This window comes from Heterodontus francisci, chromosome 24, assembly GCF_036365525.1.
Source record: "Heterodontus francisci isolate sHetFra1 chromosome 24, sHetFra1.hap1, whole genome shotgun sequence".
In the NCBI taxonomy this organism is placed as follows: Eukaryota; Metazoa; Chordata; class Chondrichthyes; order Heterodontiformes; family Heterodontidae; genus Heterodontus; species Heterodontus francisci.
The window spans coordinates 43,271,612-43,299,569 of NC_090394.1; the positions used below are offsets into that span (position 1 = coordinate 43,271,612).

Genomic DNA, 27,958 nt, shown 5'->3' on the forward strand with positions numbered 1-27,958 from the left:
GAGGAAATCTATCCTGGCCTGAGCCATTGTCTTGTTGGTGCTGACTACATTCACCGGGCTACAAGGACACATGTGCTGGGAGATGGAGCCCACCCACTGACCACCTTCATACTATTCCTGCCAGAGCAGGTCCATCAAGGGTTGTAATTATGTGAATCACTCAAGACCGTCTACTCCCAGGTTAGATACAGAGTAACACTCACTCTACACTGTCCAAATGTAAACTGTGATTATTTCAGCCCATTTATGGTATTAAGTGCCCGTCTTTCGGATGAGACATAAAACCGAGGCCTCGCCTACCCTCTCAGGTGTTTGTAAAAGATCCCACTGCCACTATTTTGAAGAAGAGCAGGGGAGTTACCCCAGTGCCCTGGCCAATATACATCCCTCAATCAACAGCACAAAAACAGATTATTTGGTCTTTATCACCTTGCTGTTTGTGGGAGCTTGCTGTGCGTAAATTGGCTGCCACGTTTCCTACTTTACAACAGTGACTGCACCTCAAAAAGTACTTCCTGGGCCTCAAAGCACTTTGGGATGTCTGGAGGTTATGAAAGGTGCTATATAAATGCAAGTCTTTTCTGAAATCTGATGAGAACAATGGGCAACATGTGCACTGAGGTTCACTGTATGTAAGTAGAGGCAGGGCGGGGCCCAGGTGCCTGGAGGATTTCCCTGTTCCACTGCTCTTCAGGTCTGCCGTAGGAAGGTAGCAGAAGGCAATTGGAAGAGGCAGTAGTGACCCTGAGAACATCCTCCCTGGAGGGAGAGGGCTGTAAGCCACCTCCTTTCCTGCCTTTCTGGCCCCCAACACTTATCTACAAAAGGTCAGGTGTTGTCAAGATCTTCAGTGGGCCAGCATGTCTGATCTTTGGGAAGCAGCTGCTGCTTTTGATAGTCCCATGAACAGGTGGCTCCAGTGTAGCATCCTTAGATTAACCTCTTCACATTGGCTGACTCCCTATCGGGAGTGGGAATCCAAAAATGAGCCCACCTTGGATCACTACCCACTTCCAACTTGGGGAAATGGGTCGGAGTCAGGACTGTTGATTTGACAAGCAACGTGACAGCTGATGCGATAGCTGATCCGGCACTCTCCATCACAGTCGCCTCGATAGATGACATGATAGACGACAGGACAGCTGTTGTAACAATCGATGTGACAGCCCCCATGATAGCTGATGTGATGGTTAATGTCTGATATCAAACTGGTGATATCGCAGGAGACATGCAATAAATGCCAGCCTTGCCAATGGTACCCATTTCCAGGGAATGATTTTTTTAAAAATAAACTAATCTGTAAAACCAAGAAGGCTTGCTGTGCAGTGAATCAGCTGCCTTATGGTAAGAATATTTTGAGTGAGTCCCTGGCTTCCAGTCAATGCTTGCTTCATTTGCGCAGACCGAAAATTAGTCATTGAACTGTCAGAACAGGAATGAATTGCGAAACCCACCCACAGGCTCTGGGGAACTACCCCCACCTCTTTCTTCATATCCCTTTCACCAGTCCCTTCTCAGCTCAAACTGAACTGACCTATTGCGCAACCAACACATTCTCAGACAGCTGCACAAAGAAGAACAAACTATTAAATTATTTGGCAGGCACACAATATATTGACTGAATACTCAGGACGAGTTTGTAACAGGATAAAGCTGCTGGTGGGGGAAGTCAGTATGCAAATCTCGCATGTTCAGCTGGATTTTTTAAAATTTTAACTTCCTCAAACTAGAACAGACTGCGTACGGCCACACCTGGAGACTGAAGTAGCCAGAAATTCTCTCAGGTACTGTACTCTATCTCTGGTCTCAAAATCTGGTGCAGAGTGGGTGTGGGGGCAGGGGGTTGCTAAAGGTTGTTGGGAGAAAACAAGATTCGATGCAGCAGTTTTACATTTCATGTAATCAAGATGTTTAAACAGATGGGAATGGACCAAACTAATGTACAGTGTTCTGATATTAGAGCCACACAAGACTACGTTCCTACTGAAACAGAAAAGGTCCCACCTCAAAATGTAATCGCTTGTTTCTCATCCAGGAGCTGCTGTGTCCTTTGCATTTCCAGCATTTTCTAGTTTGATGTCAAATTTGTACTTTTCAGTCTCTCGTTGTGTTTGTGAGATCCATGTTCTCCTTAAACCCAATCCACTTTAGTTTTGTAATGATCCTATACAGGCTAGCCTGGCTCAGTTGTAGTACTAAATCCTCTGAGTCAGAGGTGGTGGATTCAAGCTCGACTCCAGTGACCTGAGGCTGTTTTCCAGTGCAATATAGAGGGAACCCTGGACTTTCGGAGGGGCAATATTGGCGGCGTGCTGTATTATCAGCAGGGCTGCACTGTTGGAGGGGCTATACTTAGGGATTGCTACATTGTCAGAGGGGCAGTACTGATGAAGTGCTGCACCCTTGGAGGTGCCACCTTTTAGGTTGGATGCTAAAGCAAAGCTGTTTGTGTGAATGTTAAAGATCGCCTGTCACTGGAGGTGCTGGATAGTGATTAAGAGCCTAACACTAAGTGATATTCTCTTCACCAGTCCAGGGAAGCTGAAGCTGATTTTATTTCCCTCCAACACCAAACCTGCTGAGCTCCATTACTTTTACACAGAACCCCAGGGCCGTGCCATTTACACAGTGTTCCGAGGTCATACCATTTATACCAAAGTTATGGCCCAAAACCAACGGGAAAGCCATAGAACCCCGCCAGGATATGGCTTTTCCTACTGCTGTGCTCACTATGGGCTGTTCACAGTACACTGCTCACTATGTGCTGTTCCTGAACCTCTGTTCACTATGTGCTGTTCCTGAACCTCTGTTCACTATGGGCTGTTCCTGGTACTTTGTTTAGAATGGGCTGTTTCCAGTACTCTACTCACTATGGGCTGTTCCTGGTGATCTGCTCACTATGGGCTGTTCTTGGTCTCTGCTCATTATGGACTGTTCCTGGTAATCTGCTCACTTTGGGCTGTTCCCAATACTGTGCTCACTATGAACTGGTCCCACTACTCTGCTCGCTGTGGGCTGTTCCTGGTAATCTGTTCACTATGGGATGTTCCCACTCTGCTCACTCTGAGCTGTTCCTGGTAAACTGTTCCCTATGGGCTGTTCCCAGTATTCTGCTCACTATGGGGTATTCCCGGTACTCTGTTCACTATGGGCTGTTCCCAGTATTCTGCTCACTATGGGGTATTCCCGGTACTCTGTTCATTACGGGCTGTTCTTGGTACTCTGCTCACTATGGACTGTTCCTGGTAATCTACTCACTATGGGCTGTTCCTGGTCTCTGCTCATTATGGACTGTTCCTGGTAATCTGCTCACTTTGGATTGTTCCCGATACTCTGCTTACTATGGGCTTTTCCCAGTGCTCTGCTCACTATGGGCTGTTCCCGGTACTCTGCTCACTATGGGCTGTTCCCGGTACTCTGCTCGCTTTGGGCTGTTCCCACTACTCTACTCATTATGGACAGTTCCTGGTAATCTGCTCACTTTGGGCTGATCCCACTACTGTGCTCACTATGGGCTTTTCCCAGTGCTCTGCTCACTATGGGCTATTCCTGGTACTCTGTTCACTATGGGCAGTGCCCAGTACTCTTTTCACTATGGGCTGTGCCCGGTACTCTGCTCACTGTAGGCTGTTCTTGGTAATCTGTTCACTATGAGCTGTTCCTGGTACTCTGTTCACTATGGGCTGTTACTGGTACTCTGCTCACTATGGGCTGTTCCTGCTGCTCTGCTCATTATGGGCTGTTCCTGGTAATCTGATCATTTTGGCTGTTCCCACTACTGTGCTCACTATGGACTGTTCCCTGTACTCTGCTCACTATGAGCTGTCCTGGTAATCTGTTCACTATGGGATGTTCCCACTATGCTCACTCTGAGCTGTTCCTGGTAATCTGTTCACTGTGGGCTGTTCCCAGTATTCTGCTCACTATGGGGTATTCCCGGTACTCTGCTCACTCTGGGCTGTTCCCGGTACTCTGCTCACTATGGGCTATTCCCAGTACTCTGCTCACTATGGGCTATTCCCGGTACTCTGTTCACTATGGGCTGTTCCCACTACTCTGCTCATTACGGACAGTTCCTGGTAATCTGCTTACTATGGGCTGATCCCACTACTGTGCTCACTATGGGCTTTTCCCAGTGCTCTGCTCACTATGGGCTATTCCCGGTACTCTGTTCACTATGGGCTGATCCCACTACTGTGATCACTATGGGCTTTTCCCAGTGCTCTGCTCACTATGGGCTGTTCCTGGTACTCTGTTCACTATGGGCTGTGCCCAGTACTCTGTTCACTATGGGCTGTTCCTGGTACTCTGCTCACTTTGGCTGTTCCCACTACTGTGCTCACTATGGACTGTTCCCAGTACTCTGCTTACTATGAGCTGTCCTGGTAATCTGTTCACTATGGGATGTTCCCACTATGCTCACTCTGAGCTGTTCCTGGTAATCTGTTCACTGTGGGCTGTTCCCAGTATTCTGCTCACTATGGGGTATTCCTGGAACTCTGCTTACTATGGGCTGATCCCACTACTGTGCTCACTATGGGTTTTTCCCAGTGCTGTGCTCACTATGGGCTGTTTCTGGTACTCTGTTCACTATGGGCTGTTGTTGGTACTCTGGCACTGTGGGCAGTTCCCACTACTGTGCTCACTATGGGCTATTCCCAGTACTTTGTTCACGATGGGCTGTTCCTGGTACTCTGCTCACTATGGGTTGTTCCTTGTACTCTGTTCACTATGAGCTGTTCCTGCTACTCTGCACACTATGGGCTGTTCTTGGTACTCTGCTCACTATGGGCTGTTCCTGGTACTCTGCTCACTTTGGGCTGATCTGACTACTGTGCTCACTATGGACTGTTCCCAGTACTCTGCTCACTATGGGCTGTTCTTGGTACTCTGCTCACTATGGATTGTACCTGGTAATCTGCTCACTTTGGGCTGTTCCCACTACTGTGCTCACTATGGACTGCTTCTAATACTCTGCCCATTATGGGCTGTTTTTGGTAATCTGTTCACTATGGGCTGTTCCCAGTATTCTGCTCACTATGGGCTATTCCCAGTACTCTGTTCTCTATGGGCTGTTCCTGGAACTCTGCATACTATGGGCTGATCCCACTACTGTGCTCACTTTGGGCTTTTCCCAGTGCTCTGCTCACTATGGGCTGTCCCTGGTACTCTGCTCACTATGGGCTGTTCCCGGTACTCTGCTCACTCTGGGCTATTCCCGGTACTCTGCTCAATATGGGCTGTTCCTGGTACTCTGCTCAATATGGGCTGTTCCCGGTACTCTGCTCAATATGGGCTGTTCCCGGTACTCTGCTCAATATGGGCTGATCCTGGTACTCTGATCAATATGGGCTGTTCCCGGTACTCTGCTCAATATGGGCTGTTCCCGGTACTCTGCTCAATATGGGCTGTTCCCGGTACCCAGCTCACTGTGGGCTGTTTCCGGTAATCTGCTCACTATGGGCTTTTCTAAGGACTCTGCTGACTATGGCATCTGCTCCGTGCCTATTTAAATGATCTTGACTGGACTTATTGGCTCTTGGCTCGTGGTGAGAAACCTTGCCCACGGCTCCACTCTGTACACCTCCTGAAATGTGTGTGCTCGTGGGAAAATAAAGCTGGGCTGTGATGACTCCCAAGTTTGGATTTCCGGTGACACTTACACTTAAGGAATCACCATTTGATACTCATGGAAACTGGAGGCCAGTTGAGTCAGTAACCTCGGAGCTTGGGGTGTGGAGTGGAAGGGCTGTTGTTTTATTTGAAAGTCTCCAAGTCACACATCATCCTGACTTGGAAATATATTGTCGTTCCTTCATTGTCGCTGGAACTCCCTCCGTTACAGCACTATGGAAGTACCTTCACCCACATGTACTGCAGCGGTTAAAGGCGGCAGCTCACCACCACCTTCTAAATGACAATTAGGGATGTTCAATAAATACCAGCCTTGCCAGCAGCGCCCACATCCCTGAATGAAAGAAAAAAGAAATAGTTGATTAATCCTGTGCATTAGTGAGCATTTTAAGCCCTCCACTGGAACAGATGTTTCTGCTAATGATTCTCAGGGGTCTAGGACGCCTCCTAGTGGCACAATAGGGAATATGCTAGGTTCACCTAGTGTGGCCAATGCCAACCTGTGATGGCACAGAGTAAATCTGTTTATTAGTGCTGTTGACTCTCCCTGACCCGCTCACCTCCATTAGTCCTCAGAAATCTGTGAAGAGGGGTTGGGGATGAACGCAATGGGAGCGTCTTCATTGGAATTCTCACACACACTGTCAGCTCCAGCTAATGATTGGCTGAATTGGTGAGTGTGTTTTACATACTTCACGTCTCCTCACCAATGGGAATCAAGGGAATGGGATTCGGGCAGGAAAGTAGAGTTGAGACGGAAGATCAGCCATGATCTTTTTAAATGGCGGGGCAGACTTCAAGAGCCATATAGCCTAATCTCCTATTTCTATGTTCTTACGTAGAAGCTGGTGAAGGTCAAAGGCCCAAGTTTTAATACCTGGTCTGCCCTGAGTTCGTTGACCTCAGTTGAGAAGGGGAGGGGTGGTGATCTCTGTGTTTCCATACGTGAAACTTTCACATGTGACCTGTGACAAGTATTACACCTCTGATCAGTCACTGCAGTTCAACTCAATTCAATGGGTTAAAGTATAGTGAGGCATGATAAGGTGTTGTTTATTAAGGCAAAGTGCAATGATTATTATTCAGGTACAGCCTACATTTATATAGCAGCCGCCGTGCAGGAAGAAATCTCGAGGGTCGGTAGAGCGAAGGACACTAAGCAAGGGGCCGGAAACAAGGTTGGTAAGAAATTATTGCAGGTGGCTGTGTTAGTATGGGTCTAACCAGGGTCTGAAATGATTACAGTCTCTGTGTGGCAGCATCTCACCCACAGTGGGGTAAAACCAGGCGGGGAACAGGACAAGCAGGGAAATACTAGGTCTGCCAACTAAAAAGGCAAAGATTTTGCTGGTTCAGTTACATTGTGCAGTTCAGCCTGCTTGCAGGCAGGTATTGTTTGGGTTCCCAGAATAGTGACAGGCCATTTGCACAATGTTCCCAGAATAATGACAGACCATTTACACAATATTCCCAGAATAGTGACAGGCCATTTACACAATATTCCCAGAATAGTGGTAGACCATTTACACAATATTCCCAGAGTAGTGGCAGACCATTTACACAATATTCCCAGAATAGTGGCAGACCATTTAGACAATGTTCCAGAATACTGACAGGCCATTTAGACAATGTTCCCAGGATAGTGACAGACTATTTACACAATGTTCCAGAATATCGACAGGCCATTTACACAATGTTCCCAGAATAGTGACAGGCCATTTACACAATAATCCCAGAATAGTGACAGGCCATTTACACAATAATCCCAGAATAGTGACAGGCCATTTACACAATATTCCCTTCCTTACAGAATGAACAGTTGCCTGCAAATCACCTGAGTTATTTTCACCCCAAACAAGGTTGGGAGACTAGGAGTGACTGCAGAATGAGCCGCATTTCAGCAATATGGTGTCTGTTTATACTTGGCTTTCAGCTCTATCAAGGTGAGTGACTGTATTTACATGTTGAATGATTGGTAACGTATTAAAAAAACACAATTAAAGTTTCTGCGTGACATAAGGACCACATTGGCTTTGTGCAAATGTGTTTGGCCAAACACTTATTCATTGACCAACGTGATAACCTAGGTCACAACAAAACATATCAATACACCATCTGTAATGAAATGGGATATGACTTTTCTCTACCCCAAAAACAGTGTGTTAAACACTTTTCATGATGGCGGATCAGCATAACTCTAGCATTAGCCCCACCCCCCAACCCAGCAGACTACGGTGAGACAAAAATCTTCAGTTCCCTATAAAGTAGAAGCGGCGTGTCCCCCATATTGGAGGGAATGCTCCCCCTCCCAGTGAGCAAGTGGACCGAGCAGATACTGGAGAGCCCTGCTAATGTGACACAACAATAACCCACAGCACAGGGCTGAATATCAGATAACCAGGCTCAGATAGCAAGAGAACCATTCTGTGCTTTTGACATCCAATGCAAGGTTTTATCCAGCAGAGATTTGGAAAGATCAACACAAAGACCAATAGCTGAGCGCAAATAATGGAAGTTCCTCAGTACAGTGTCCTGTGCACGTTTCCCATTCCCTGTATCCTCACTGTTTTGCCATCAAGACTCTGGATACTTCAATCAAGTGCCCATTCTTCCCATGCCTGGTGACAGTGCATGTTATCAGGTTTTGCACAAATACAGGCATCACAACCAAGCCTGATCCTCTCCTCACACAACCTCCACATTCCAGCAGGAGTAACAGGATAGTGAACAGGAATCATTAACTTGTAGAATGATCCAGCACAGAAACATGTCCTTCAGCATATCACGTCTATTGTGGTGTTATCTCCATATGAGCCATCCAGTCTAATCCCACTCTCCTGCTCACTCCTACACCTTTACTATCCTACCCAGTCTAGAAACATAGAGTTATACTGCGCAGAAACAGGCCCTTCGGCCCATCGTGTCTGTGACGGCCATCAAGCACCTAACGATTCGAATCCCATTTTCCAGCACTTAGCCCGTAGCCTTGTAAGCTATGGTGTTTCAAGTGCTCATCTAAATACTTCTTAAATGTTGTGAGGGTTCCTGCCTCTACCACCTCTTCAGGCAGTGCATTCCAGATTCCAACCACCCCCTGGGTGAAATTTTTTTTCCCTCAAATCCCCTCTAATCCTCCTGCCCCTTACCTTAAATCTATGCCCCCTGGTTATTGACCCCTCCGCTAAGGGAAAAAGTTTCTTCCTATCTAACCTATAAATGCCCCTCATAATTTTGTATACCTCAAATCATATCTCCCCTCAGCCTTCTCTGCTCTAAGGAAACTCTGCTTCTCTTTCCACAGATGCTGCCAGACCTGCTGAGTGGTTCCAGCATTTCTTGTTTTTATTTCAGATTTCCAGCATCTGCAGTATTTTGCTTTTATTTTAGTGTTTAATTCACTGCCACTTCTCTTCCAGGAATGCCTACCTTGAAGAAGTTCTGCTCTTCCCTCCGACGGGATTTTCGTTTGTCTCTTTTACCATCCTGGAGTCTTGTTTGCGGCCACAGAAACGCCTGTCTGTTCCCCTTACAATTGAATCTCCTATCAGTATGGCTCTCCTACTCTTTTTCACCCCCTCCTGTGCAGCAGAGCCATGCATGGTGTCACAAACTTGGCTGTTGCTGCTTTCCCCTGGGAGGCCATCCCCCCCACAACAGAATCCAAAGCGGTATATCTGTGTGAGAGAGGGATGGCCACAGGGGACACTGCACTACCTGCCTGTGCCTACTACTCCTCCTGGTGGTCACCCATCCCTTTGCTGCCTCTTCAACCATTACCTGCGGTGTGACCACCTCGCTAAACGTGCTATCCACGACGTCCTCAGCATCGTGGATGTTCCACAGTTAGTCCATCCGCAGCTACAGCCGCGCTATGCGGTCAGCTAGTAGCTGCAGCTGGACACACTTCCTGCACACATGGTCACCACATAGTGCAGGAGGAGCATGCCATGGGGCTGAGCTCTCCTGCCATGATTTAGCCTTAGATTAAGCTCCTTAATTACTTCTTTTAGTTTAGAGTACTAATTACGAAAGGGACCTTATTCTACTCCAAACACTGCCTACTACAATCTAAATCCCTACCTTTATTTTTAGTTCAGCTATTGAAAGTAGTAAAAAAGGGTAGAAATACCCACCTGTTCCTACTTACCAATCAGCTGCCTCCCCTTGTAACGCGCCACTTTCTGAACTGTGATGTCAGTCATGGAACTCTCTCGCTGTCCCTATGAGAGTATACCTCTTTTAAGCTGCTGGACCTCCCACTCGCCGGTGCCTGTCTCCTCACAGGTCTGTCTTGGTCTCGCTTGCCCACACCCCCACTCCCACACACTTTACTATCCTACCCAGTCTAATCCCACTCTCCTCACACCCACACCCTTTACTATCCTACCCAGTCTAATCCCACTCTCCTGCTCACTCCCACACCCTTTACCATTCCTACCCAGTCTAATCCCACTCTCCTGCTCACTCCCACACCCTTTACTATCCTGCCCAGTCTAATCCTACTCTCCTTCTCACTCCCACACCTTTACAATCCTACTCAGACTAATCCCACTCTCCTCCCTTTACTATTTTACCCAGTCTAATCTCACTCTCCTCATTCCCACACCCTTTACTATCCTACCCAGTCTAATCCCACTCTCCTGCTCATTCCCCAGAGCCTTAAATATCCCACCTAGTGCAATCCCACTCTCCAGTTCATTCCCTGTACCCTTTAATATCTAGTCCAATCTAATCCCACTCTCCTTCTCATTTCCTATACCTATTAATATCCCACCCAGTCTAATCTCAATCCCCTGCTCACTTCCTGTATCCTTTAATGTCCCACCCAATCCAATCCCACTCCCTGTACCATCACTTCTGCTCCTCTTGCCACCACATCAAACTAAGTTTAAAAACTAAAAGTTATAGTTTAGTTGGCAGCCTGAACTGTCACGCTGAGAATGGTCAGTTAACTGCCAGCATCGTGGACTGAACTCTGCACCTATCAACCAGGTCATCAGGGTAAGACCAAGTTCCACCCCGCCATACTTTACCTTTCTCTTGTTGCATGATACCATTGGCAAAATGTGACACCCTGGTTAGTGCTGTCCTGTGTTCTACACCTCCCTCTCATCATCTGACATACATTTACATTCTTGAAAGATACACTTACATTCGTAACTTTTACAACTTGGCAACCGAGTACGGACAATCTGTTACTGACACAACGTTATTGATTTACAGCCGAAAATGATGACCAACCAAGGCATCTTGAGTGTTACAACGACTATCTCAAGGAAATAAACTGCACCTGGAATGTAGACCCGCACACAAACTGTTCAACCGATTACAGTCTGCGATATAAGCTGATGTCTCTATCGTTGAATGTTGAGGAGTAAGTAACAGTATTTTCACCTGCACGTCCCTGCAAAATTCCCCTTTGATGAGGCTGAAGGGGGACAGAGGAATAAATTGACAGGCAAAAATAATGTGAAACAAACCCAATTTGGAGGGATGTTACTGCAGGTAAGTGAGGGAACAGGAAAAAATCTGAACCCTTATATGTTACCTTGTAAGAGGTAAAATCTTCCCCCATTGAAGATGATAGCCACATCATAGATGAACATCTCCCACAAATCAGTAACCAAAAACATTTCCAAATCTTTAAAGCACTGGCACAGCTACACATGATCGGAAATAGAGCAAATTCTCTGGGCCTGGCCTGGTGAGAACTGGGAAACACACCAACTCAAGAATTTGAACAAGTGCCTCTTTCCATCTGTTTTTCAGGGTGACAGATATTAAAACTCTTCCAGGATCAATTTGCCAATGCAGTATCATGGAACCGAGTTTGGTATTTTCTGCCATATATGATATTAAGGTCCTCTTCAAAGGAATTGTAGTCCTCTCCAAAGACATTCAACCATCACAGACAAGTAAGTCGGTTCCTAGTTCACGGATTCTTGACAATAGCTTTAAATAAATGGTTAGTGGATAAATATCTGTTTTTGTCAAGGTGAGATTTGTTACTGCAGGGCCTTGGATTCTTTTCCCCTTTCACTGTCCTCATGTTCCTCTTGCTCACCGTCTCCTTTCTGGGGTTCAGAACCTTGTTAGGGTGCAATTCTAGACATCCTCCCACAGATTCTTACTCACATGTCACCTGACTACTTGGCATGAGGAGACGGTTCAGAACCGATGTCTTCACCCAATGACCATACACACTTGAAACTGTCATGGGGGGGTGGTGGGGGGGGGTCACTGGATACTAAACAACATGGGGGCCATGGGTTCAAATCCCACCACAGCAGAAGGTGGAATTTGAATTCAATTAATAAATCTGGAATTAAAAAGCTGTCTGATGATGGCCATGAAACCACTGTCGATTGTTGTAAAAACCCATCTGGTTCACTAATGTCCTTTAGGGAAGGAAATCTGCTATCCTTACCTGGTCTGGCCTACATGTGACTCCAGACCCACAGCAACGTGGTTGACTCTTAACTGCCCTCTGAAATGGCCTAGCAAGCCACTCAGTTGTATCTAACCGCTATGAAGTCAATAAAAAGGAATGAAACCAGACGGAGCACCCGGCATCGACCTAGGCACCGGAAACGACAACGGCAAAACCAGCCCTGTCGACCCTGCAAAGTCTTCCTTACTAACATCTGGGGGCTTGTGCCAAAATTGGGAGAGCTGTCCCACAGACTAGTCAAGCACCAGCCTGACATAGTCATACTCACGGAATCATACCTGACAGACAATGTCCCAGACACTGCCATCACCATCCCCAGGTATGTCCTGTTCCACCGGCAGGACAGACCCAGCAGAGGTGGCAGCACAGTGGTATACAGTCGGGAGGGAGTTGCCCTGGGAATCCTCAACATCGACTCCAGACCCCATGAAGTCTCATGGCATCAGGACAAACATGGACAAGGAAACCTCCTGCTGACTACCACCTACCACCCTCCCTCAGCTGATGACTCAGTACTCCACCATGTTGAACAGCACTTGGAGGAAGCACTGAGGGTCGCAAGGGCACAGAATGTACTCTGGGTGGGGGACTTCAATGTCCATCACCAAGAGTGGCTTGGTAGCACCACTACTGACCGAGCTGGCCAAGTCCTAAAGGACATATCTGCTAGACTGTGTATGCAGCAGGTGATGAAGGAACCAACAAGAGGGGAAAACATACTTGACCTCGTCCTCACCAATCTGCCTGCCGCAGATGCATCTGTCCATGACAGTATTGGTAGGAGTGACCACCGCACAGTCCTTGTGGAGGCGAAGTCCAGCCTTCACATTGAGAATATCCTCCTTTGTGTTGTGTGGCACTACCATCGTGCTAAATGGGATAGATTTCGAATAGATCTAGCAATGCAAAACTGGGCATCCATGAGGCCCTGTGGGCCATCAGCAGCAACAGAATTATACTCAACCACAATCTGTAACCTCATGGCCCGGCATATCCCCCACTCTACCATTATCTCAAGCCAAGAGACCAACCCTGGTTCAATGAGGAGTGCAGGAGGGCAGGCCAGGAGCAGCACCAGGCATACCTCAAAATGAGGTGTCAACCTGATGAAGCTACAACACAGGACTATCTGCGTGCCAAACTGAGTAAGCAGCATGCGATAGACAGAGCTAAGCGATCCCATAAACAATGGATTAGATCTAAGCTCTGCAGTCCTGCCACATCCAGCCGTGAATGGTGGTGGACAATTAAACAACTAACTGGAAGAGGTGGCTCCACAAATATCCCCATCCTCAATGATGGGGGAGCCCAGCACATCAGTGCGAAAGACACGGCTGAAGCATTTGCAACAATCTTCAGCCAGAAGTGCAGAGTTGATGATCCATCTCGGCCTCCTCCTGAAGTCCCCAGTATCACAGATACCAGACTTCAGCCAATTCGATTCACTCCGCATGATATCAAGAAACGACTGAAGGCACTGGATAATGCAAAGGCTATGGGCCCTGACAATATTCCGGCAATAGTACTGAAGACCTGTGCTCCAGAACTTGCCACGCCCCTAGCCAAGCTGTTCCAGTACAGCTACAACACTGGCATCTACCCTGCAATGTGGAAAATTGCCTAGGTATGTCCTGTACACAAAAGGCAGGAGAAGTCCAACCCAGTCAATTACTGCCCCATCAGCCTACTCTCAATCATCAGTAAAGTGATGGAAGGTGTCATCATCAATGCCATCAAGCGGCAGTTGCATAGCAATAACCTGCTCAGTGATGCTCGGTTTGGGTTCCGCCAGCTCCTGACCTCATTACAGCCTTGGTTCAAACATGGACAAAAGAGCTGAACTCAAGAGGTGAGGTGAGAGTGACTGCCCTTGACTTCAAGGCAGCATTTGACCGAGTATGACATCAAGGTGCCCTAGCAAAACGGAGGTCAACGGGAATCAGGGGAAAAACCCTCCGCTGGCTGAAGTCATACCTAGCGCAAAGGAAGTTGGTTATGGTTGTTGGAGGTTAATCATCTCAGCTCCAGGCCATCACTGCAGGAGTTCCTCAGGGTAGTGTCCTAGGCCCAAACATCTTCAGCTGCTCCATCAATGACCTTCCTTCAATCATAAGGTCAGAAGTGGGAATGTCCGCTGATGATTACACAATGTTCAGCACCATTCGTGACTCCTCAAATACTGAAGCAGTCTGTGTAGAAATGCAGCAAGACTTGGACAATATCCAGGCTTGGGCTGATGTGGCAAGTAACATTCGCGCCACACAAGTGCCAGGCAATGACCATCTCCAACAAGAGAGAATCTAACCATCTCCCCTTGACATTCAATGGCATTACAATCGCTAAATCCCCCACTATCAACATCCTAGGGGCTACCATTGACCAGAAACTGAACTGGAGTAGCCATATAAAGCAGGTCAGAGGCTAGGAATCCTGCAGCGAGTAACTCACCTCCTGACTCCCCAAAGCCTGTCCACCATCTACAAGGCACAAGTCAGGAGTATGATGGAATACTCTCCACTTGCCTGGATGGGTGCAGCTCCAACAACACTCAAGAAGCTCGACAGCATCCAGGACAAAGCAGCCCACTTGATTGGCACCCCAGCTATAAACATTCACTCCCTCCACCACCAACACAAAGTGGCAGCAGTGTGTACCATCTGCAAGATGCACTGCAGGAACACATCAAGGCTCCTTAGACAGCACCTTCCAAACCCATGACTTCTACCACCTAGAAGGACAAGAGCAGCAAATGCATGGGAACACCACCACCTGCAAGTTCCCCTCCAAGTCACACACCACCCTGACTTGGAACTGTATCGTCGTTCCTTCACTGTCACGTGGTCAAAATCCTGGAACTCCCTTCCTAACAGCACTGTGGGTGTACCTACCCCACATGGACTGCAGCGGTTCAAGAAGGCAGCTCACCACCACCTTCTCAAGGGCAATTATGGATGGGCAATAAATGCTGGCCTGGCCAATGATGCCCACATCCCATGAATGAATAAATAAATAAATAAAATTGCAACCTTGGCTGATCTTCCCTTTCTTAATCCAGAGTGTCGAGACCAGCTGATACATCAGGGTTTAGGAACTCTGGGATTGAGTGGTGGAATTAAGTCCTTGGATTGGATAATTGTATCAGGAGATTGAGTGGTGGAGTAGAGTCCTTTGATTGAGTCACCATTTCCTCAGAGTCCATGGATGGTCTATGGTTTTTGTAGACTGTAAATGGGCACTGGATAAAATGGCCTTTTCTTGTCCTGTGCTTTTCTTGTGTCGAGTCAGAGTATTGTGACATATCTTAAGTTGTTGAAATATTTCTTCCAGTCAAGCCCTTGGCTCCACACAGCCTCAGTATAAACATCTCAAAAGACAAAGAGCTGTTCCTAGTCTGGAATGATAATTATACGGACAGCTATATCGAAAAAAATCTGGAGTATCAAGTCGCTTACACGAAGACAGGAGGAAACTGGAAGGTTTGCATCTCAACTTCAGACCTACTTCCTTTTGAGCTATTTTAAATCTGTTCGCTAGTCCTTAATCAAATCTCCTCAAAGTTTACAGTTTTCCAGCTCTCTAAATCCATTGTGGTAACTGAGGATCTTCAAATTAGCTTTTAAAATAGTGTCCGTCTTCTGAGTCTTTTGCAAGACTTCTATCTGAAGAGAACAAAACTTTAAACAACTAGTTTGTATAACGTCCTCACTGAAGTTGAAAATTTCACACACGGGGCTGCATTTTCTTGGCTTGCCGCTGTGAACAACGGTGAGCCTAAAATAGTGTGCAGCGCATGCACAAGATATGCACCGGAAAGCCGCCAAGATATTACACGCGGCGGCTCTTTAGCATTGAGGGGGCAGAGCGTCCGCCCCTAATGACGTAAAGGGGATGGCTGCTCTGTCCTCGGCAATGGCGTCCGACGCCAAATGCGCAGGCACCAGCACCATTTTTAAAGGGCTTCAAGCCCTTAGAAGAAATTTTAATTTTTAAAGGAACATTATTTCACATGGTGTTTAAAAAAACTAGAGGCCCTTTCCCACCCCTCCCCCCAATGTTTGTTTTAGGGCCTATTGAACTAAAATAAACTTTATTCCCAACCTGTACTTGCCCCCCAACCTCGTTACCTTTGCCCTTCAACCCCTTCCCACCATGCCCTCAGCCAATCGGAAGTGTTTTCACTGCTCCCCTTGCCGAGAATTTCACTCCTCCCGCCTCAGCACCAATGTCATGCCGCAGATCTCAGAACGGAAATCTGAACGCGCGGGACTTCTGCCCACCGGCCGGAATTTCAGCATGGAATGGCTGTTGAGACAAGGTGAGTTTATTTGAATATATTACAATGTATTTACATATGAAAATTAAGGCTCCGCCGCCGAGCGACGGGGGTGGGAGGGTGCAGTGGGGGTTGGGTGGGGGAAGCCACATCGAGGGCTCACCGCCGCCAGTAAAATGCGGCAGTGCCTTCCCAACGTCGGATCATGGTGCGCCTCTCCTGGACAAATTTTCCAGGCCCCCCCACCACGACTCCCAACGTCAGACAGCTGGTAAAATTCAGCCCATAATACTTAATTAGCAGCTCTATTCGATTTTCAGGCATACATGTTTGCATTTCTTTTGTCCTGGTCAAATTTTGGAACTATCTCTCAGCCTGTCTGGTCCCAATAGTCCATCTGAAGCTATCAGAGAGATGCAGTTAGGCCAGCAAATCTGCATTGTAATATTCAATCCCTTGTTCCTGCTCCAGTTGGGTGCAGCTATTTTTCTCATTTTTGATAATTAAGGCTATATCCTTTCCTGATTCATTTTACTGTTCAATAAATCCTGGAAGTGAATTTCCGCAGGGATTCTCCCATTCACTTTTCCAGAGATTCTGTTCCGCTGGAGTTACAGCGGATAATGGGAGAATCCCTGTGGAATTTTCACCCTAAGCCATGGTCTACTGGAGGGTTTACAACCTTCCAAGGTTGTGCCATAACCACAACCCAACGTGTAGTAAGTGGGGGGGGGGGGGGGGGGGGGGGTGGTGGTGGTGGCGGGATGTTGTTCAGCCTGTGGGCTCACACCAATTACCAACATGGTGGGTAGGTCAAGGAGAGATTGGAAACCATGGAAAATACTGAGGGAGTTTGGAGAAAGCATAGCACTCTTTGCCTCTCTCAATCTTCCTGCTGCTTTTTACATTTAGAAACTCAGGTAAAGAGCAAAAGCCCAAAATTTGGTATGCCAGAAAAGTTGAAAAGGGTAAAGGGGTAATTTTGTGATCCTGGCCTCTCAAGGGAGGAGGGGGAATACATTCTGAGGAATCCCTGATATCCAACAGACAATCACCAATGGAATCTATCCCCAGTGATCACTTTCCCCGTCATCAGAGGTGAATCACAGAGTCACCCTTTAAGAAAAGCTGGGCAGGCCTTCTTTCATAGGCTGACATATCTTTGGTGGAAGTAGGATGGAAACTGTGATTAAACATGGGTGGTGAGCGGGAAATTCACAGCCCAAAGGTAAATTACAGAGTGGTGATTTGGTGCACCAAGTTTGGATTTTATAACACTGTAGATTGTAGGAGGTAGGGAGACTGAGGGAGGTGAGGAATTTCACAAGGTTGAGATCCTGGGAAAGAGATCAGTAAGAATATAAAAGGAAAGGAAAAATTGTCGACAATGTAAATGAGTTGCTGAGGCTGAGGACAGAGCAGAACCTATTCTGAACCATGTTGGAGGTTTGAGTTTTGCTCAGCTTCTGCTGTTCTTGGATTCGATGTAGGTGATTAACACAACAAACCAGAAAATGCTGGTCCTCCAATCAGTGCTGGATCCTGGATACACCTACCATATGAAGGTTCGTTCCAAACTGGTACTGAACTATGGCGGGGTGTGGAGTGAATGGAGCCCCGTGTGTGTGCGACATTACGGTAAGTGGTAAAAGTAAAAGGAAGTACAGATTTCATTTGTCTCCCCAGTTGTGCCCACCCACCATATCTACTGAAAGGGATACAGATCAACCTTCATGTATCCCACCTCTGTGGTTATAGACAAGCCCAACTCTGGTCTTCTCTTGAGAGCCACACATATTCCAGCCGGGGAATTCACTGACTTACATCCAGGAGCAGGAATCCTGGCTGATTTCCCCCTGCTTAACCTTCCTGGAAGCAGCTGTAGCACTCAAGTTGGTAACTCACCAGGGGCTGGATATCAATCTGCGACCTCATCGGCTTTCAGGACTCAGCCACTGACTGGATAAACTTGCCAAGTCATCCTTTTCCTGGTAACGTGCAAAGCGCCCCCCTTAAGGTGCGGCCACTGAGGTAAATTTTAAGAGGATCCCAGAATTACCAGCCTAGGCCTCACAGCCGAACAGCAGAGCTTTGTGGAGATTCTAGGCCTGTGTCAATATTTCAGAACAGGTTAGACGCATGTTCGAAAGAAAGGGGAATAAAGAGATATGGGAACAGGATAGGTTACATTGGATTAGGTTACTTCTCATGTGGAGCCTAAACACCAACACAGACTGGTTGGACCGAATGGCCTGTTTCTATATTGTCGTTCATTTTAACCTAAGACACTCAGGAAGCTTTCCACTCAATTGAACATTTCTCTAAATCGTTAATGGACTTTTTCTGAAATCTGATAAATCTTCAGGCTTGTTTGAACCTGTTGGAGAACACCTGTGCGATTACCTGCACACAGAGATGTTAGTAACACATTTCCAACAACTACTGCCAATTCTTTGAAAGCAGGTGAGAGAAGGCATTTCCTGTCTAAACAGGACACAACAAATAACCTCTTTGGAACTAAGTGGGTGAGGAAGCCAGGGTACAAGTCGGTTCTGTGTTTGTGTTTCTAGGCATCACTGTTTTCCTGAACTGGATGGGCATGAGAGAAGGGCCCCAGGGGTCTCTGTCCCTGAGCAGGCTGTTCAAAAATGACTGTTTAGTGTCTCTGTGTGCAGGTAATCGCACAGGCGTTCTCCAACAGATTCAGACAAGCCTGAAGATTTATCAGGTTTCAGAAAAAGTCCATTAACGATTTAGAGAAATGTTCAATTGAGAGGAAAACTTTAGTGTCTTAGGTTACAAAGAATGACAATATAGAAACAGGCCATTGTCGCATGTCTACAATAGCCATCACTTTGATCCTAAGGATCTGTTCAAGTCATGTTGCCAACAGTCTCTCACATTGATTTTTAAAATATATTTTATTTCTTGTCTTTTCCTTTCAGTTTCCTCTGACTTGATTTCACCAGCGTTAATTGTCCTGGTGTGCATCTTCGTCCCTCTACCAGTGGCTCTCTGCTTCTTCGGTTTCAAGTTGTAAGTGTTTTACAAACTGTAGGTATAGAGTAAAGCTCCCTCTACACTGTCCCATAAAACACTCCCAGGGCAGGTACAGCATGGGTTAGGTACAGAGTAAAGCTCCCTCTACACTGTCCAGAGGGCCCTGCAGTGCAGGAGGTTTTGACTGCAGTCTTTGCTGAGTTAGCTGCTCTCAGTCAGGGGACACTGCCATTGGCCTCAGTGGAAGACGAGAGAAGGGTGAAAAAATCAATTTTGTCTCTTGTCACGCTCACGCAAGGAGAAATTATGAACTATAAAATGAATTGAGGAATTGAACTCAAAACATACACCTTTTGCTGCAAAACAAGATAGAGTAAGAGGTCAGATGACTTCTGTACTGCGAATTCACATGGTAACTGACGGAACCCTGAACCAATCGCCATGTCAAGTGTTAAAGAAAGCATTAGAAATGTAAATTCAATGTAAAATTAAATGCCCATTCAATGTTAATGGCTACCCCTCTTCAACAAGTTGGGCTAACAATGACTTTGCAGGCATGGAGACTCCAGACTCAAACTCAGGATAAAGGATGTAACAAAAACTCTACTTTATCAAGATGACATAGAGATGAGCAACATCCAAACTCATTGCCTAACAATAGCCACACCAGCAAACACCATTTATGAAAACACAATGCGAGAAAAATTTGGTCACCTGACAGAAACCAAGTCTCTGATAAGGAGTTTTAATAAGAGACATTTTCTGTGCAAGAAAGCCTGAAGCCAGAAGGGAGACCCATCCGAGCAAGAAGAAGGACCCTGCCAGAAAACCATCCTTAAACTACCAGAGATGAAAGGTGACCTTGAAACTTCCTACCTGTGAAGTTGTAACAGGATTTTTGCCATTGTACCTTGATTAAGGCATAAGCAAAGAAGTCTATAACAAAAAGTCCATCCACTGAAACTTTCCAAAGTTTGACTTCAGTGAACCAGGAAAATGGAAAAACAGGCCTGCAACAATTTTAGATCTTCCTCCTGGGGAAACAAACAAGGTTTCACAATCAACTCTTTTGTTTATAAACTATCAGACCTAAATGCATGTTATCTTTTAATCTCTATTTTTTCTTGTGTGTTTGCATGTGTGTGTATGTGAGTGGGTAAAGTTGTGAGTATTTTTGGGTATTGTTTAATAAACTTTTATCTTTCTTTAGGCCTATGAGAAAACCTGTCATTTGTCTATTTATTGACCATTAAAATGCTCAGGGGATAAAAGACACTTCTAATAAAAATAAAATAAAATAATAAAAAAAAATTAAAATGCTGTCTTCAGGCAGTTGAGAGGTGAAAAAGGGAAACCATCCCTATCATTTCCCACCTATCTGTAACACTCTCAATCCATGCCACACAATGTCCCCAGTGAAAATTATTTTGAGTTTGGGGAAATATTAAAGGTACAAATAAAAATACCTCATTTCAGCTCGCTGTTGCTGGTGTCTGATCAGAAAGCACAAAATAAAAGTAAAATACTGTGGCTGCTGGAAATCTGAAATAAAAACAGAAAGTGCTAGAAATACTCAGCAGGTCTGGCAGCATCTGTGGAGAGAGAAACAGAGTTAATGTTTCAGGTCTGTGACCTTTCATCAGAGCTGGCAAAGGTTAGAAATGTTCAAAACCAATTACATTTCTAACCGTTGCCGGTTCTGATGAAATGTCATCGTCCTGAAACGTTAACTCTATTTCTCTCTCCACAGATGCTGCCAGGCCTGCTAGGTATTTCCAGCACTTTCCGTTTTTATTTCAGAAAGCACAGGATTGGTTGATGCCTATTCACAGCCTCCACCAATGCAGCTCCAGAAATGGGCACCTGGAGCTCCCAAGAGCCTCATTTGCCATCTTCTCTAGGAAGGAGGGCAGCTGACAATTGATTCCCTCTTTAGCAACAGCTGAGTCAGACTATGCAGTGTGCGAGGGAGGGTGAGATCAGTGCTACTGCGTGGAGCTTCTCAGATGAATGTCTTCTCTCTTATTCACAGAGCAAAGAAGAGCTGGTGGGAGAATGTTCCCTCACCTCAGAACAGTGCCCTGTCCAAGGAAAACTTTGACAAGTTGCAGGTATCACAAAAATGTGTTTATTTTCAAATCTGTTCAGCTTCTGAATTTTATGGAGTTTTCTGTCCCATTTTGTACACAAGAGTCTGATAGTAAGCATATCCTACACCAATGAGTACCAGCTATTTTCTCAGCCAAACACACACACACAGCCTGACTCACTCGCAGATACCAGCTCCCTCATCATACATACACTGCCTGTCACTCTCAGATACCAGCTCTTCCAACTCTCCCACACACAAACACATACACAGCCCATCCCACTCTCAGATACCACCTCCTTCATCATACATACACAGCCTGTCCCACTCTCAGATACCACCTCCTTCATCATACATGCACAGCCTGTCCTACTCTCAGATGCCACCTCCTTCATCATACATACACAGCCTGTCCCACTCTCAGATACCACCTCCTTCATCATACATACACAGCCTGTCCCACTCTCAGATACCACCTCCTTCATCATACATACACAGCCTGTCCCACTCTCAGATACCACCTCCTTCATCATACATACACAGCCTGTCCCACTCTCAGATACCACCTCCTTCATCATACATACACAGCCTGTCCCAATCTCAGATACCACCTCCTTCATCATACATACACAGCCTGTCCCAATCTCAGATACCATCTCCTTCATCATACATACACAGCCTGTCCTACTCTCAGATACCATCTCCTTCATCATATATACACAGCTTGTCCCACTCTCAGATACCACCTCCCTCATTTACACATACACAACCTGCCCCACTCTCAGTTCCTCCATTACTTTCATTGCTTTGCATGTAGTAGTGAGGAAAAATTAAAGAACAGAGTGAGCTGGATGGTGTATTTAGAGCTTAGGAACAATGAAAGGACCATTCTGTGTACTCTTGGCCATAATATTATTGATGAAATAGTGAGAAGTGTTTGCTGTAAGATGATCGGAGATAAATGTAATAATTAGGATGTCCAATTATCCCAGACTTTGAGACTAAAATGAATTTGTTTTTCTGAACCAGAAACATGAATATGTTTTTATTGAAAACTTGCTTGATGACTGCAAAGTGGAGAAGGTTTCATGCACCAACAAACTGCCGTGGTGAGTAGGGTTAACTCCATAAACAATTAATTGAATCCCCATTGAGCTTGTAGTCCATTCAAATTACACCAATAGAACCTACTTTTCGACGTTTTTTTTAAAAAGTCTGCCGGAAAACCCCAAATCTGTCCAAAGTTCAGAAGCCACTGTTCCTGCTCTAAGCACCTGTCAGCTGTGAAACTGACAACACAATTTAAAAAAACTGACCAACCACAAAGCTGCTGTGCTGAGCGCTCCTGCTCCCTGCAACTGTCAGGGAGTGAAGGGGGAGGGGGCAGAGAGACAGAGAGAGAGAGAAAGAGAGAGGGGTTGCAGAGAGAGAGAGAGGGGGGAAACACAGAGAGAGAGGGGGCAGAGAGAGAGGGGGGCAGAGAGAGAGATAGGTGGCCAGAGAGAGAGAGACGGGCAAAGACAGAGGTGGAGGACAGAGAGAGGTGGTGGACAGAGAGAGGGGGCAGAGATAAAGGGGGAATAGAGAGAGAGAGAGACAAGGGGGCAGAGAGATGGAGAGAGAGACGGGGGCAGGGAGATGGAGAGAGAGAGGGCAGCGAGAGAGAGAGAGAGGGCAGGGAGAGAGAGAGAGGGCAGGGATAGAGAGGAGGGCATGGAGAGAGAGAGAGAGAGAGGGACAGAGAGAGCGAGGGGGAGAGAGAGTGATCAAGATCACTCCTGACAGATAACCATCTATCCGGAATACTCCGCAAGGCGACAAGTGTGCAGGCAAACATTGACCACTTGTGCTGCAAAAAAATGCCGGGTATCTCACTAAATCAGTGTCCAACATAGTGACGAGAAAGTAAGTCAATAAATTAATCTAATCATTTAAAGCTTCTACGCAAAAATGCACATTTGTTGTGTTTTGATTAATAGTAAGATAACTTTTTAATGCCTTTATCTTTCCAAAATTGTCTCACCAGCCCGCTATGTAAGACAAAAATTGAAATGTGGCCCCCCCACGCGAAAAGGTTGGACACCCTGTGTCTTTGAATATTTTTAAGGCAGAGGTAGATAGATTCTTGATAAGCAAGGGGGTGAAAGGTTATTGGGGGTAGGTGGAAATGTGGAGTAATAAGTTCAGCCATGAACTTATTGAATGGCGGAGCAGGCTCGAGGGGTTGAGTGGCATACTAGTGCTCCTAATTCATATGTCCGTAGAGATTTCTCAGTAAAGTAGAAACTAGAATATTCAGCCTCAGTTCCACTTTTAGTGAATTTCAGTCTGTGTAGTGTGTTTACTTTTGGGTAGAGCTGTCACTCTGCCCTGTGGGTTTGGCCTCACTCTTAATGTGCTTGAATATAGCTCTGTGTGCAAGCAGAAAGCATAAGCTTTGCATAACAGTTGCTCAATAGTTAGAGGGACATTGTCTGCATGGAAATTTTTTTTATAAAGCTTTTTTTGTTTGGGACTGTGGGAGGAGCAGAGCTAAAGGCAGAGCTTCCCATCCCACAGTGCTGTTCTTTAAAATTCATTATTGGGATGCGGGTGTCGTTGGCTAGGTCAGCATCATCACCCATCCCTAGTTTCCCTTGAGAAAGGTGGTGGTGAGCTGCCTGCTTGAACTGCTGCAGCCCATGTGGTGAAGGTACTCCCACAGTGCTGTTAGATAGGGAGTTCCAAGATTTTGACCCAGCGACAATGAAGGAACGGCAATATAGTTCCAAGTCAGGATGGTGTGTGACTTGGAGACCAACTTGGAGGTGTTGGTGTTCCCATTGCATCTGCAGCCCTTGTCTTTCTGGGTGTTCGAGGTCACAGATATGGTTGGTGCTGTAGATATTATGTTGTCTGTTTGTCAAGAAATGAGAACAGGCCATAAAGAGCTTGGATTTTCAAACATTAATGGCAGGCCATAGGTGGCCTTGTTCAGCACTGTGTCCTTTCGCCTCTGGGGCTTGAGATTCAACCCAGGCAAGAGGGATAAGGATGAAGACTCTTTCCTTTCTTGACTGTGAAGCTTCCCAAGTGAAACAAATCATGTTAGTTACATAGCTGCTAAAGCACAAAACACTCTGCAGGTTTGGCACTAACTCTGCCAAAACTCTGTCTCATTCGGAGAAGTAGTACAGGAACTGGTTCAGTGAGGCACTAGATCATTGGATCGACCTGACCCAATATACCTGACCCGACAGGCTCAGGGGGCTGCTGGGGGGAAGAGTATATTTCGTAACCTAGGAAATGAATCTGAACAGTTCAATGTCCAAATAAAGTTTTGCATTAGAAATGGTACATTTTTGCTTATGTATTAAATCTAGTTTCAGGGAGAAGAACAGGATTGAAAATGCTGATGAGCAGCCTTGCACAGTGAACCTCAACTTTCCAACGCTTCAACACCTGATGGAGATCTCCAGATCTAATGAGAAATTCCCCTTCCCTCATTTTCCAGGCTTCAATTTCCCGGGGCTGACAGACTCCTTGTCCCCTTTCCCATTGCCCTTTGAGGATTTGGCTTTGGTTGCCTCAGATGGTCCGAGTTACTCCTTGTTCAACAACATCGCCAAAGACCAATGGGCAATACAAGAGGAAGAAAAGTACCACCCATTCACAGGCAATGAAGATGAAAACTCTCCGCTCACATTGAGCACCTACTCGCTGATCCCAGAAGCTGACAGTAAGGTGACTGGATCTTCTGTGCAAGTAGGTTATAAGGCTTTCAGCAGCTGTGTGTCTGCACCCTGGGCCAAAGCTGAAAATGGATCAGACCCAGAAGAACGGCAGAGCTTGGAGGCAATTCAGACACACCTGGTGCCTGTTGACATTGAATCATCCGATTATATGTCTTCTGATAAACTGACATCCAAATCAAGCAATGAGGAGATGCCAGACAGGGAAGGGGATAAAGTTCACAACCCATCGTGCGATTTCACTCTGGGCACAGGGACTCATTTCCCCATGGATCCCTTCCCAATGTTCCCTGAAAGCCTTCAATCCTTGTCCTTCCATTTGAGCTCTCAGGCAGAGCCGGGTTGGTGGCAGCCCCCCTCCATTCACAGGGTGCCTGGCATAGCATTGAGCCCGGCAGAGCCTGTCCTCGACTCACACCCCATGCTCTCGCAGGACTGTTGCTTGGAGCTGGAGCCGGCCTTGGGTACACTAAACCAGGGGGATGTGGGTCAGGTGGAGCCAGGCAGTCAGGGTAATACGGTGAAAAAGACCCCAATGAAATACATTGTGGTCCCAGAGGATGCCGAGTTGGGCCAGGATGAGTTGACACCCTACATGAAACTGTCCCTAGTTAATGTGCAAGCAACAGCTAAAAGGCGGGGAGTGGAGCCAATTCATCCCCTAATTAAACAAGCACATCTTAAATGTTAAGGAAAACATTTTAAAAAGTGGAATTATACTGGGGAGATATGTCGCCTGTATTTAAAAATGTGTTGATATTAAATTACATCCCAAATCTTAAAACCAAACAAAGAGAAGTTGACATGGTCAACTCTCACCAAGGTTTACCATGCAGCTTTGTGACAAAAAATAATCCTGTCTCCAAGGTTAACATCTCATTCCTATTGCCAAAGTGAGAGAGGAGAGGAAGAGAGGGGAGAAAGAGGAAGAGAGAAAGAGGGAGAGAGAGAGAGAGAGAGGGGTGGAGGGAGAGAGAGAGAGAGAGGAAGAAAGAGGGAAAGAGAGAGGGTGGGAGAGAGCGAGAGAAAGAAAGAGGGAGAGAGAGAGAGGGTGGGAGAGCGAGACACGCATTTTCAAAAATCTTTTCTCCCGGTGGATCTCCACATCAGATTGGCAAATTGTGAGACTGAATAGAATCTTCATCAGCTGGGAATTTCTTGTGTTTCAAAGGCTCTGCTCAACCCCCTTGACCTTGAGTAATTTGAAAACTCCATCCGAGGAGGGGTTAGGATTGTGGCCACGTGTAGACTCCACCACTGCTCCTGGTAGAATGTTGGCACAGGATTGGCCCATTGACGATCTGGCCATTCAGAAAATTTTGAAACAGGGGCCCAAAAGGGAAGGGGCAAAGATGATGAGTGAAGGGTGTGTGCCCCTGTGTGTGATAGAGAGAAAGGAGTGAGGGTAGGGAGGTACTGAACTGCGGGAGTGAGTGAAGGGAGGGAGGGACTGAGCTGAGGGAGGGAGGGAGGATGAGAGGAGGGAGACTAAGCTGAGGGAGTGTGAGAAGAGGGAGGGACTGTGCTGAGGGAGTGTGAGAGAAGGGAGGGACTGAGCTGGGGAGGGAGGAAGTGTGAGAGGAGGGAGCGACTGAGCTAAGGGGGGGGAGGGAGTGAGTGTGAGAGGAGGGAGGGACTGAGCTGAGGGAGTGAAGAGGGAGGGACTAAGCTGAGTGAGTGTGAGAGGAGGGAGGGACTGAGCTGAGGGAGTGAGGGATGGGAGGGAGTGAGGGGAAGAAGTGAGTGAGGGCGGAAGTGAGTGAGGGCAGGGGCTGAATTTCACGCAAACATGTTGCATTTTTCAATGTTTCTGGGGCTTTTATTATAAACAGGACACAGGGAAAATATCTGGAATTACTACTGGCCACCGACAGGGAGCCGCGTCCACACACAATACAGTCTGGTAAATTGAGTGAGTGATTCAGTACTGATTCCAGCAAGCCAGAAATATCCATGTGGAATCCTTGTGCGTGGGTTCACTGGGCTGAATGTCCCTTCTCAGGCCAGATCAGCCAGGGATTAACTGGTGGCAAAATTGCAACTGTGCTTTTTACAGGTTCATGAATGCAGTCCAGTGAACCCAGCATTATATTCTTTGTATTCCTCTTTGTGTAACAGACCTTAATTTATGGCCCCAATCTGGGGCACATTGTTTCATTATAATTTTTTTTAAATTGTATTTGTCTTTTACTGGCTTACAATAAATCTATTTTACTTTTTAGCTGCTGGGATTAGAAAGCATTATAGACAACAGTATCCCCTGTCAAACACTCTCAGGACAACTAGAACGGAGACCTGGGTTAAACATGGGCAAGAATGGGAACTAAACTATCCTGTCTACAATCTCATTCAGGAGGATTAGGGAAAGAAAAAGACAGGAGGGAAAGTGGGAGTATTGAACAAGGGTAATATTACAGTTCTACAAAGGGACAATATACGAGAGGGCGCAAAGGCTGAATCTATTTAGTTAGGTGTTTACTATAGACCCCCAAATATTGAGAAAGAAATGAAGAAACAAGTCTATAGACAAATTTCAGGGTCTAAAAATAATGTAGCATTAATAGTAGGGAAAAGCAATCACTGTAATAGAGACTGAGGGGAAACAGTTAAGGGCAAGAAGGGTGAAGAATTCTTCAAATGCATAGAGGAGAACTTGCTGATCAGTGTATTTCAGGCCCTATGAGGAAGGAGGAAGTGCTGAATGTAGTTCTGGAAAATAAAATAGAGCAGGTGGATTGTGTTGCAGTAGGAGAACATCTGGATAATAGTGATCATAATAA

General features: G+C 46.3%; 1 protein-coding gene across 3 annotated transcripts; it reads left to right on the forward strand.

The window, feature by feature from the left end:
* Nucleotides 1–9: 9 nt before the first annotated feature.
* Nucleotides 10–27,399, forward strand: LOC137383350 (uncharacterized). 3 transcript variants are annotated; one of them, XM_068056063.1, is made up of 11 exons: nucleotides 1,601–1,784; nucleotides 6,721–6,812; nucleotides 7,445–7,577; nucleotides 10,858–11,008; nucleotides 11,404–11,549; nucleotides 15,413–15,561; nucleotides 17,849–17,996; nucleotides 19,304–19,394; nucleotides 21,391–21,469; nucleotides 22,477–22,556; nucleotides 24,810–27,399. In XM_068056063.1, exons 3-11 carry the CDS (start codon nucleotides 7,520–7,522, stop codon nucleotides 25,867–25,869), a joined length of 1,962 nt encoding a protein of 653 aa, XP_067912164.1. In that variant the 5' UTR covers nucleotides 1,601–1,784; nucleotides 6,721–6,812; nucleotides 7,445–7,519; the 3' UTR covers nucleotides 25,870–27,399. The 3 variants fall into 3 exon arrangements, with proteins under 3 accessions (XP_067912166.1, XP_067912164.1, XP_067912165.1); XM_068056065.1 differs by lacking the exons at nucleotides 1,601–1,784; nucleotides 6,721–6,812 and adding an exon at nucleotides 10–180; XM_068056064.1 differs by lacking the exon at nucleotides 6,721–6,812.
* The last annotated feature ends 559 nt before the right edge of the window (nucleotides 27,400–27,958 follow it).

Coding starts and splice junctions, on each gene's coding strand:
- LOC137383350 (XM_068056065.1), top strand. CDS start 7,520: ATGAGCCGCATTTCAGCAATATGGTGTCTGTTTATACTTGGCTTTCAG. Junction 11,009..11,403: donor CTATCGTTGAATGTTGAGGA/GTAAGTAACAGT, acceptor TCTGTTTTTCAG/GGTGACAGATATTAAAACTC. Junction 22,557..24,809: donor TGCACCAACAAACTGCCGTG/GTGAGTAGGGTT, acceptor TATTAAATCTAG/TTTCAGGGAGAAGAACAGGA.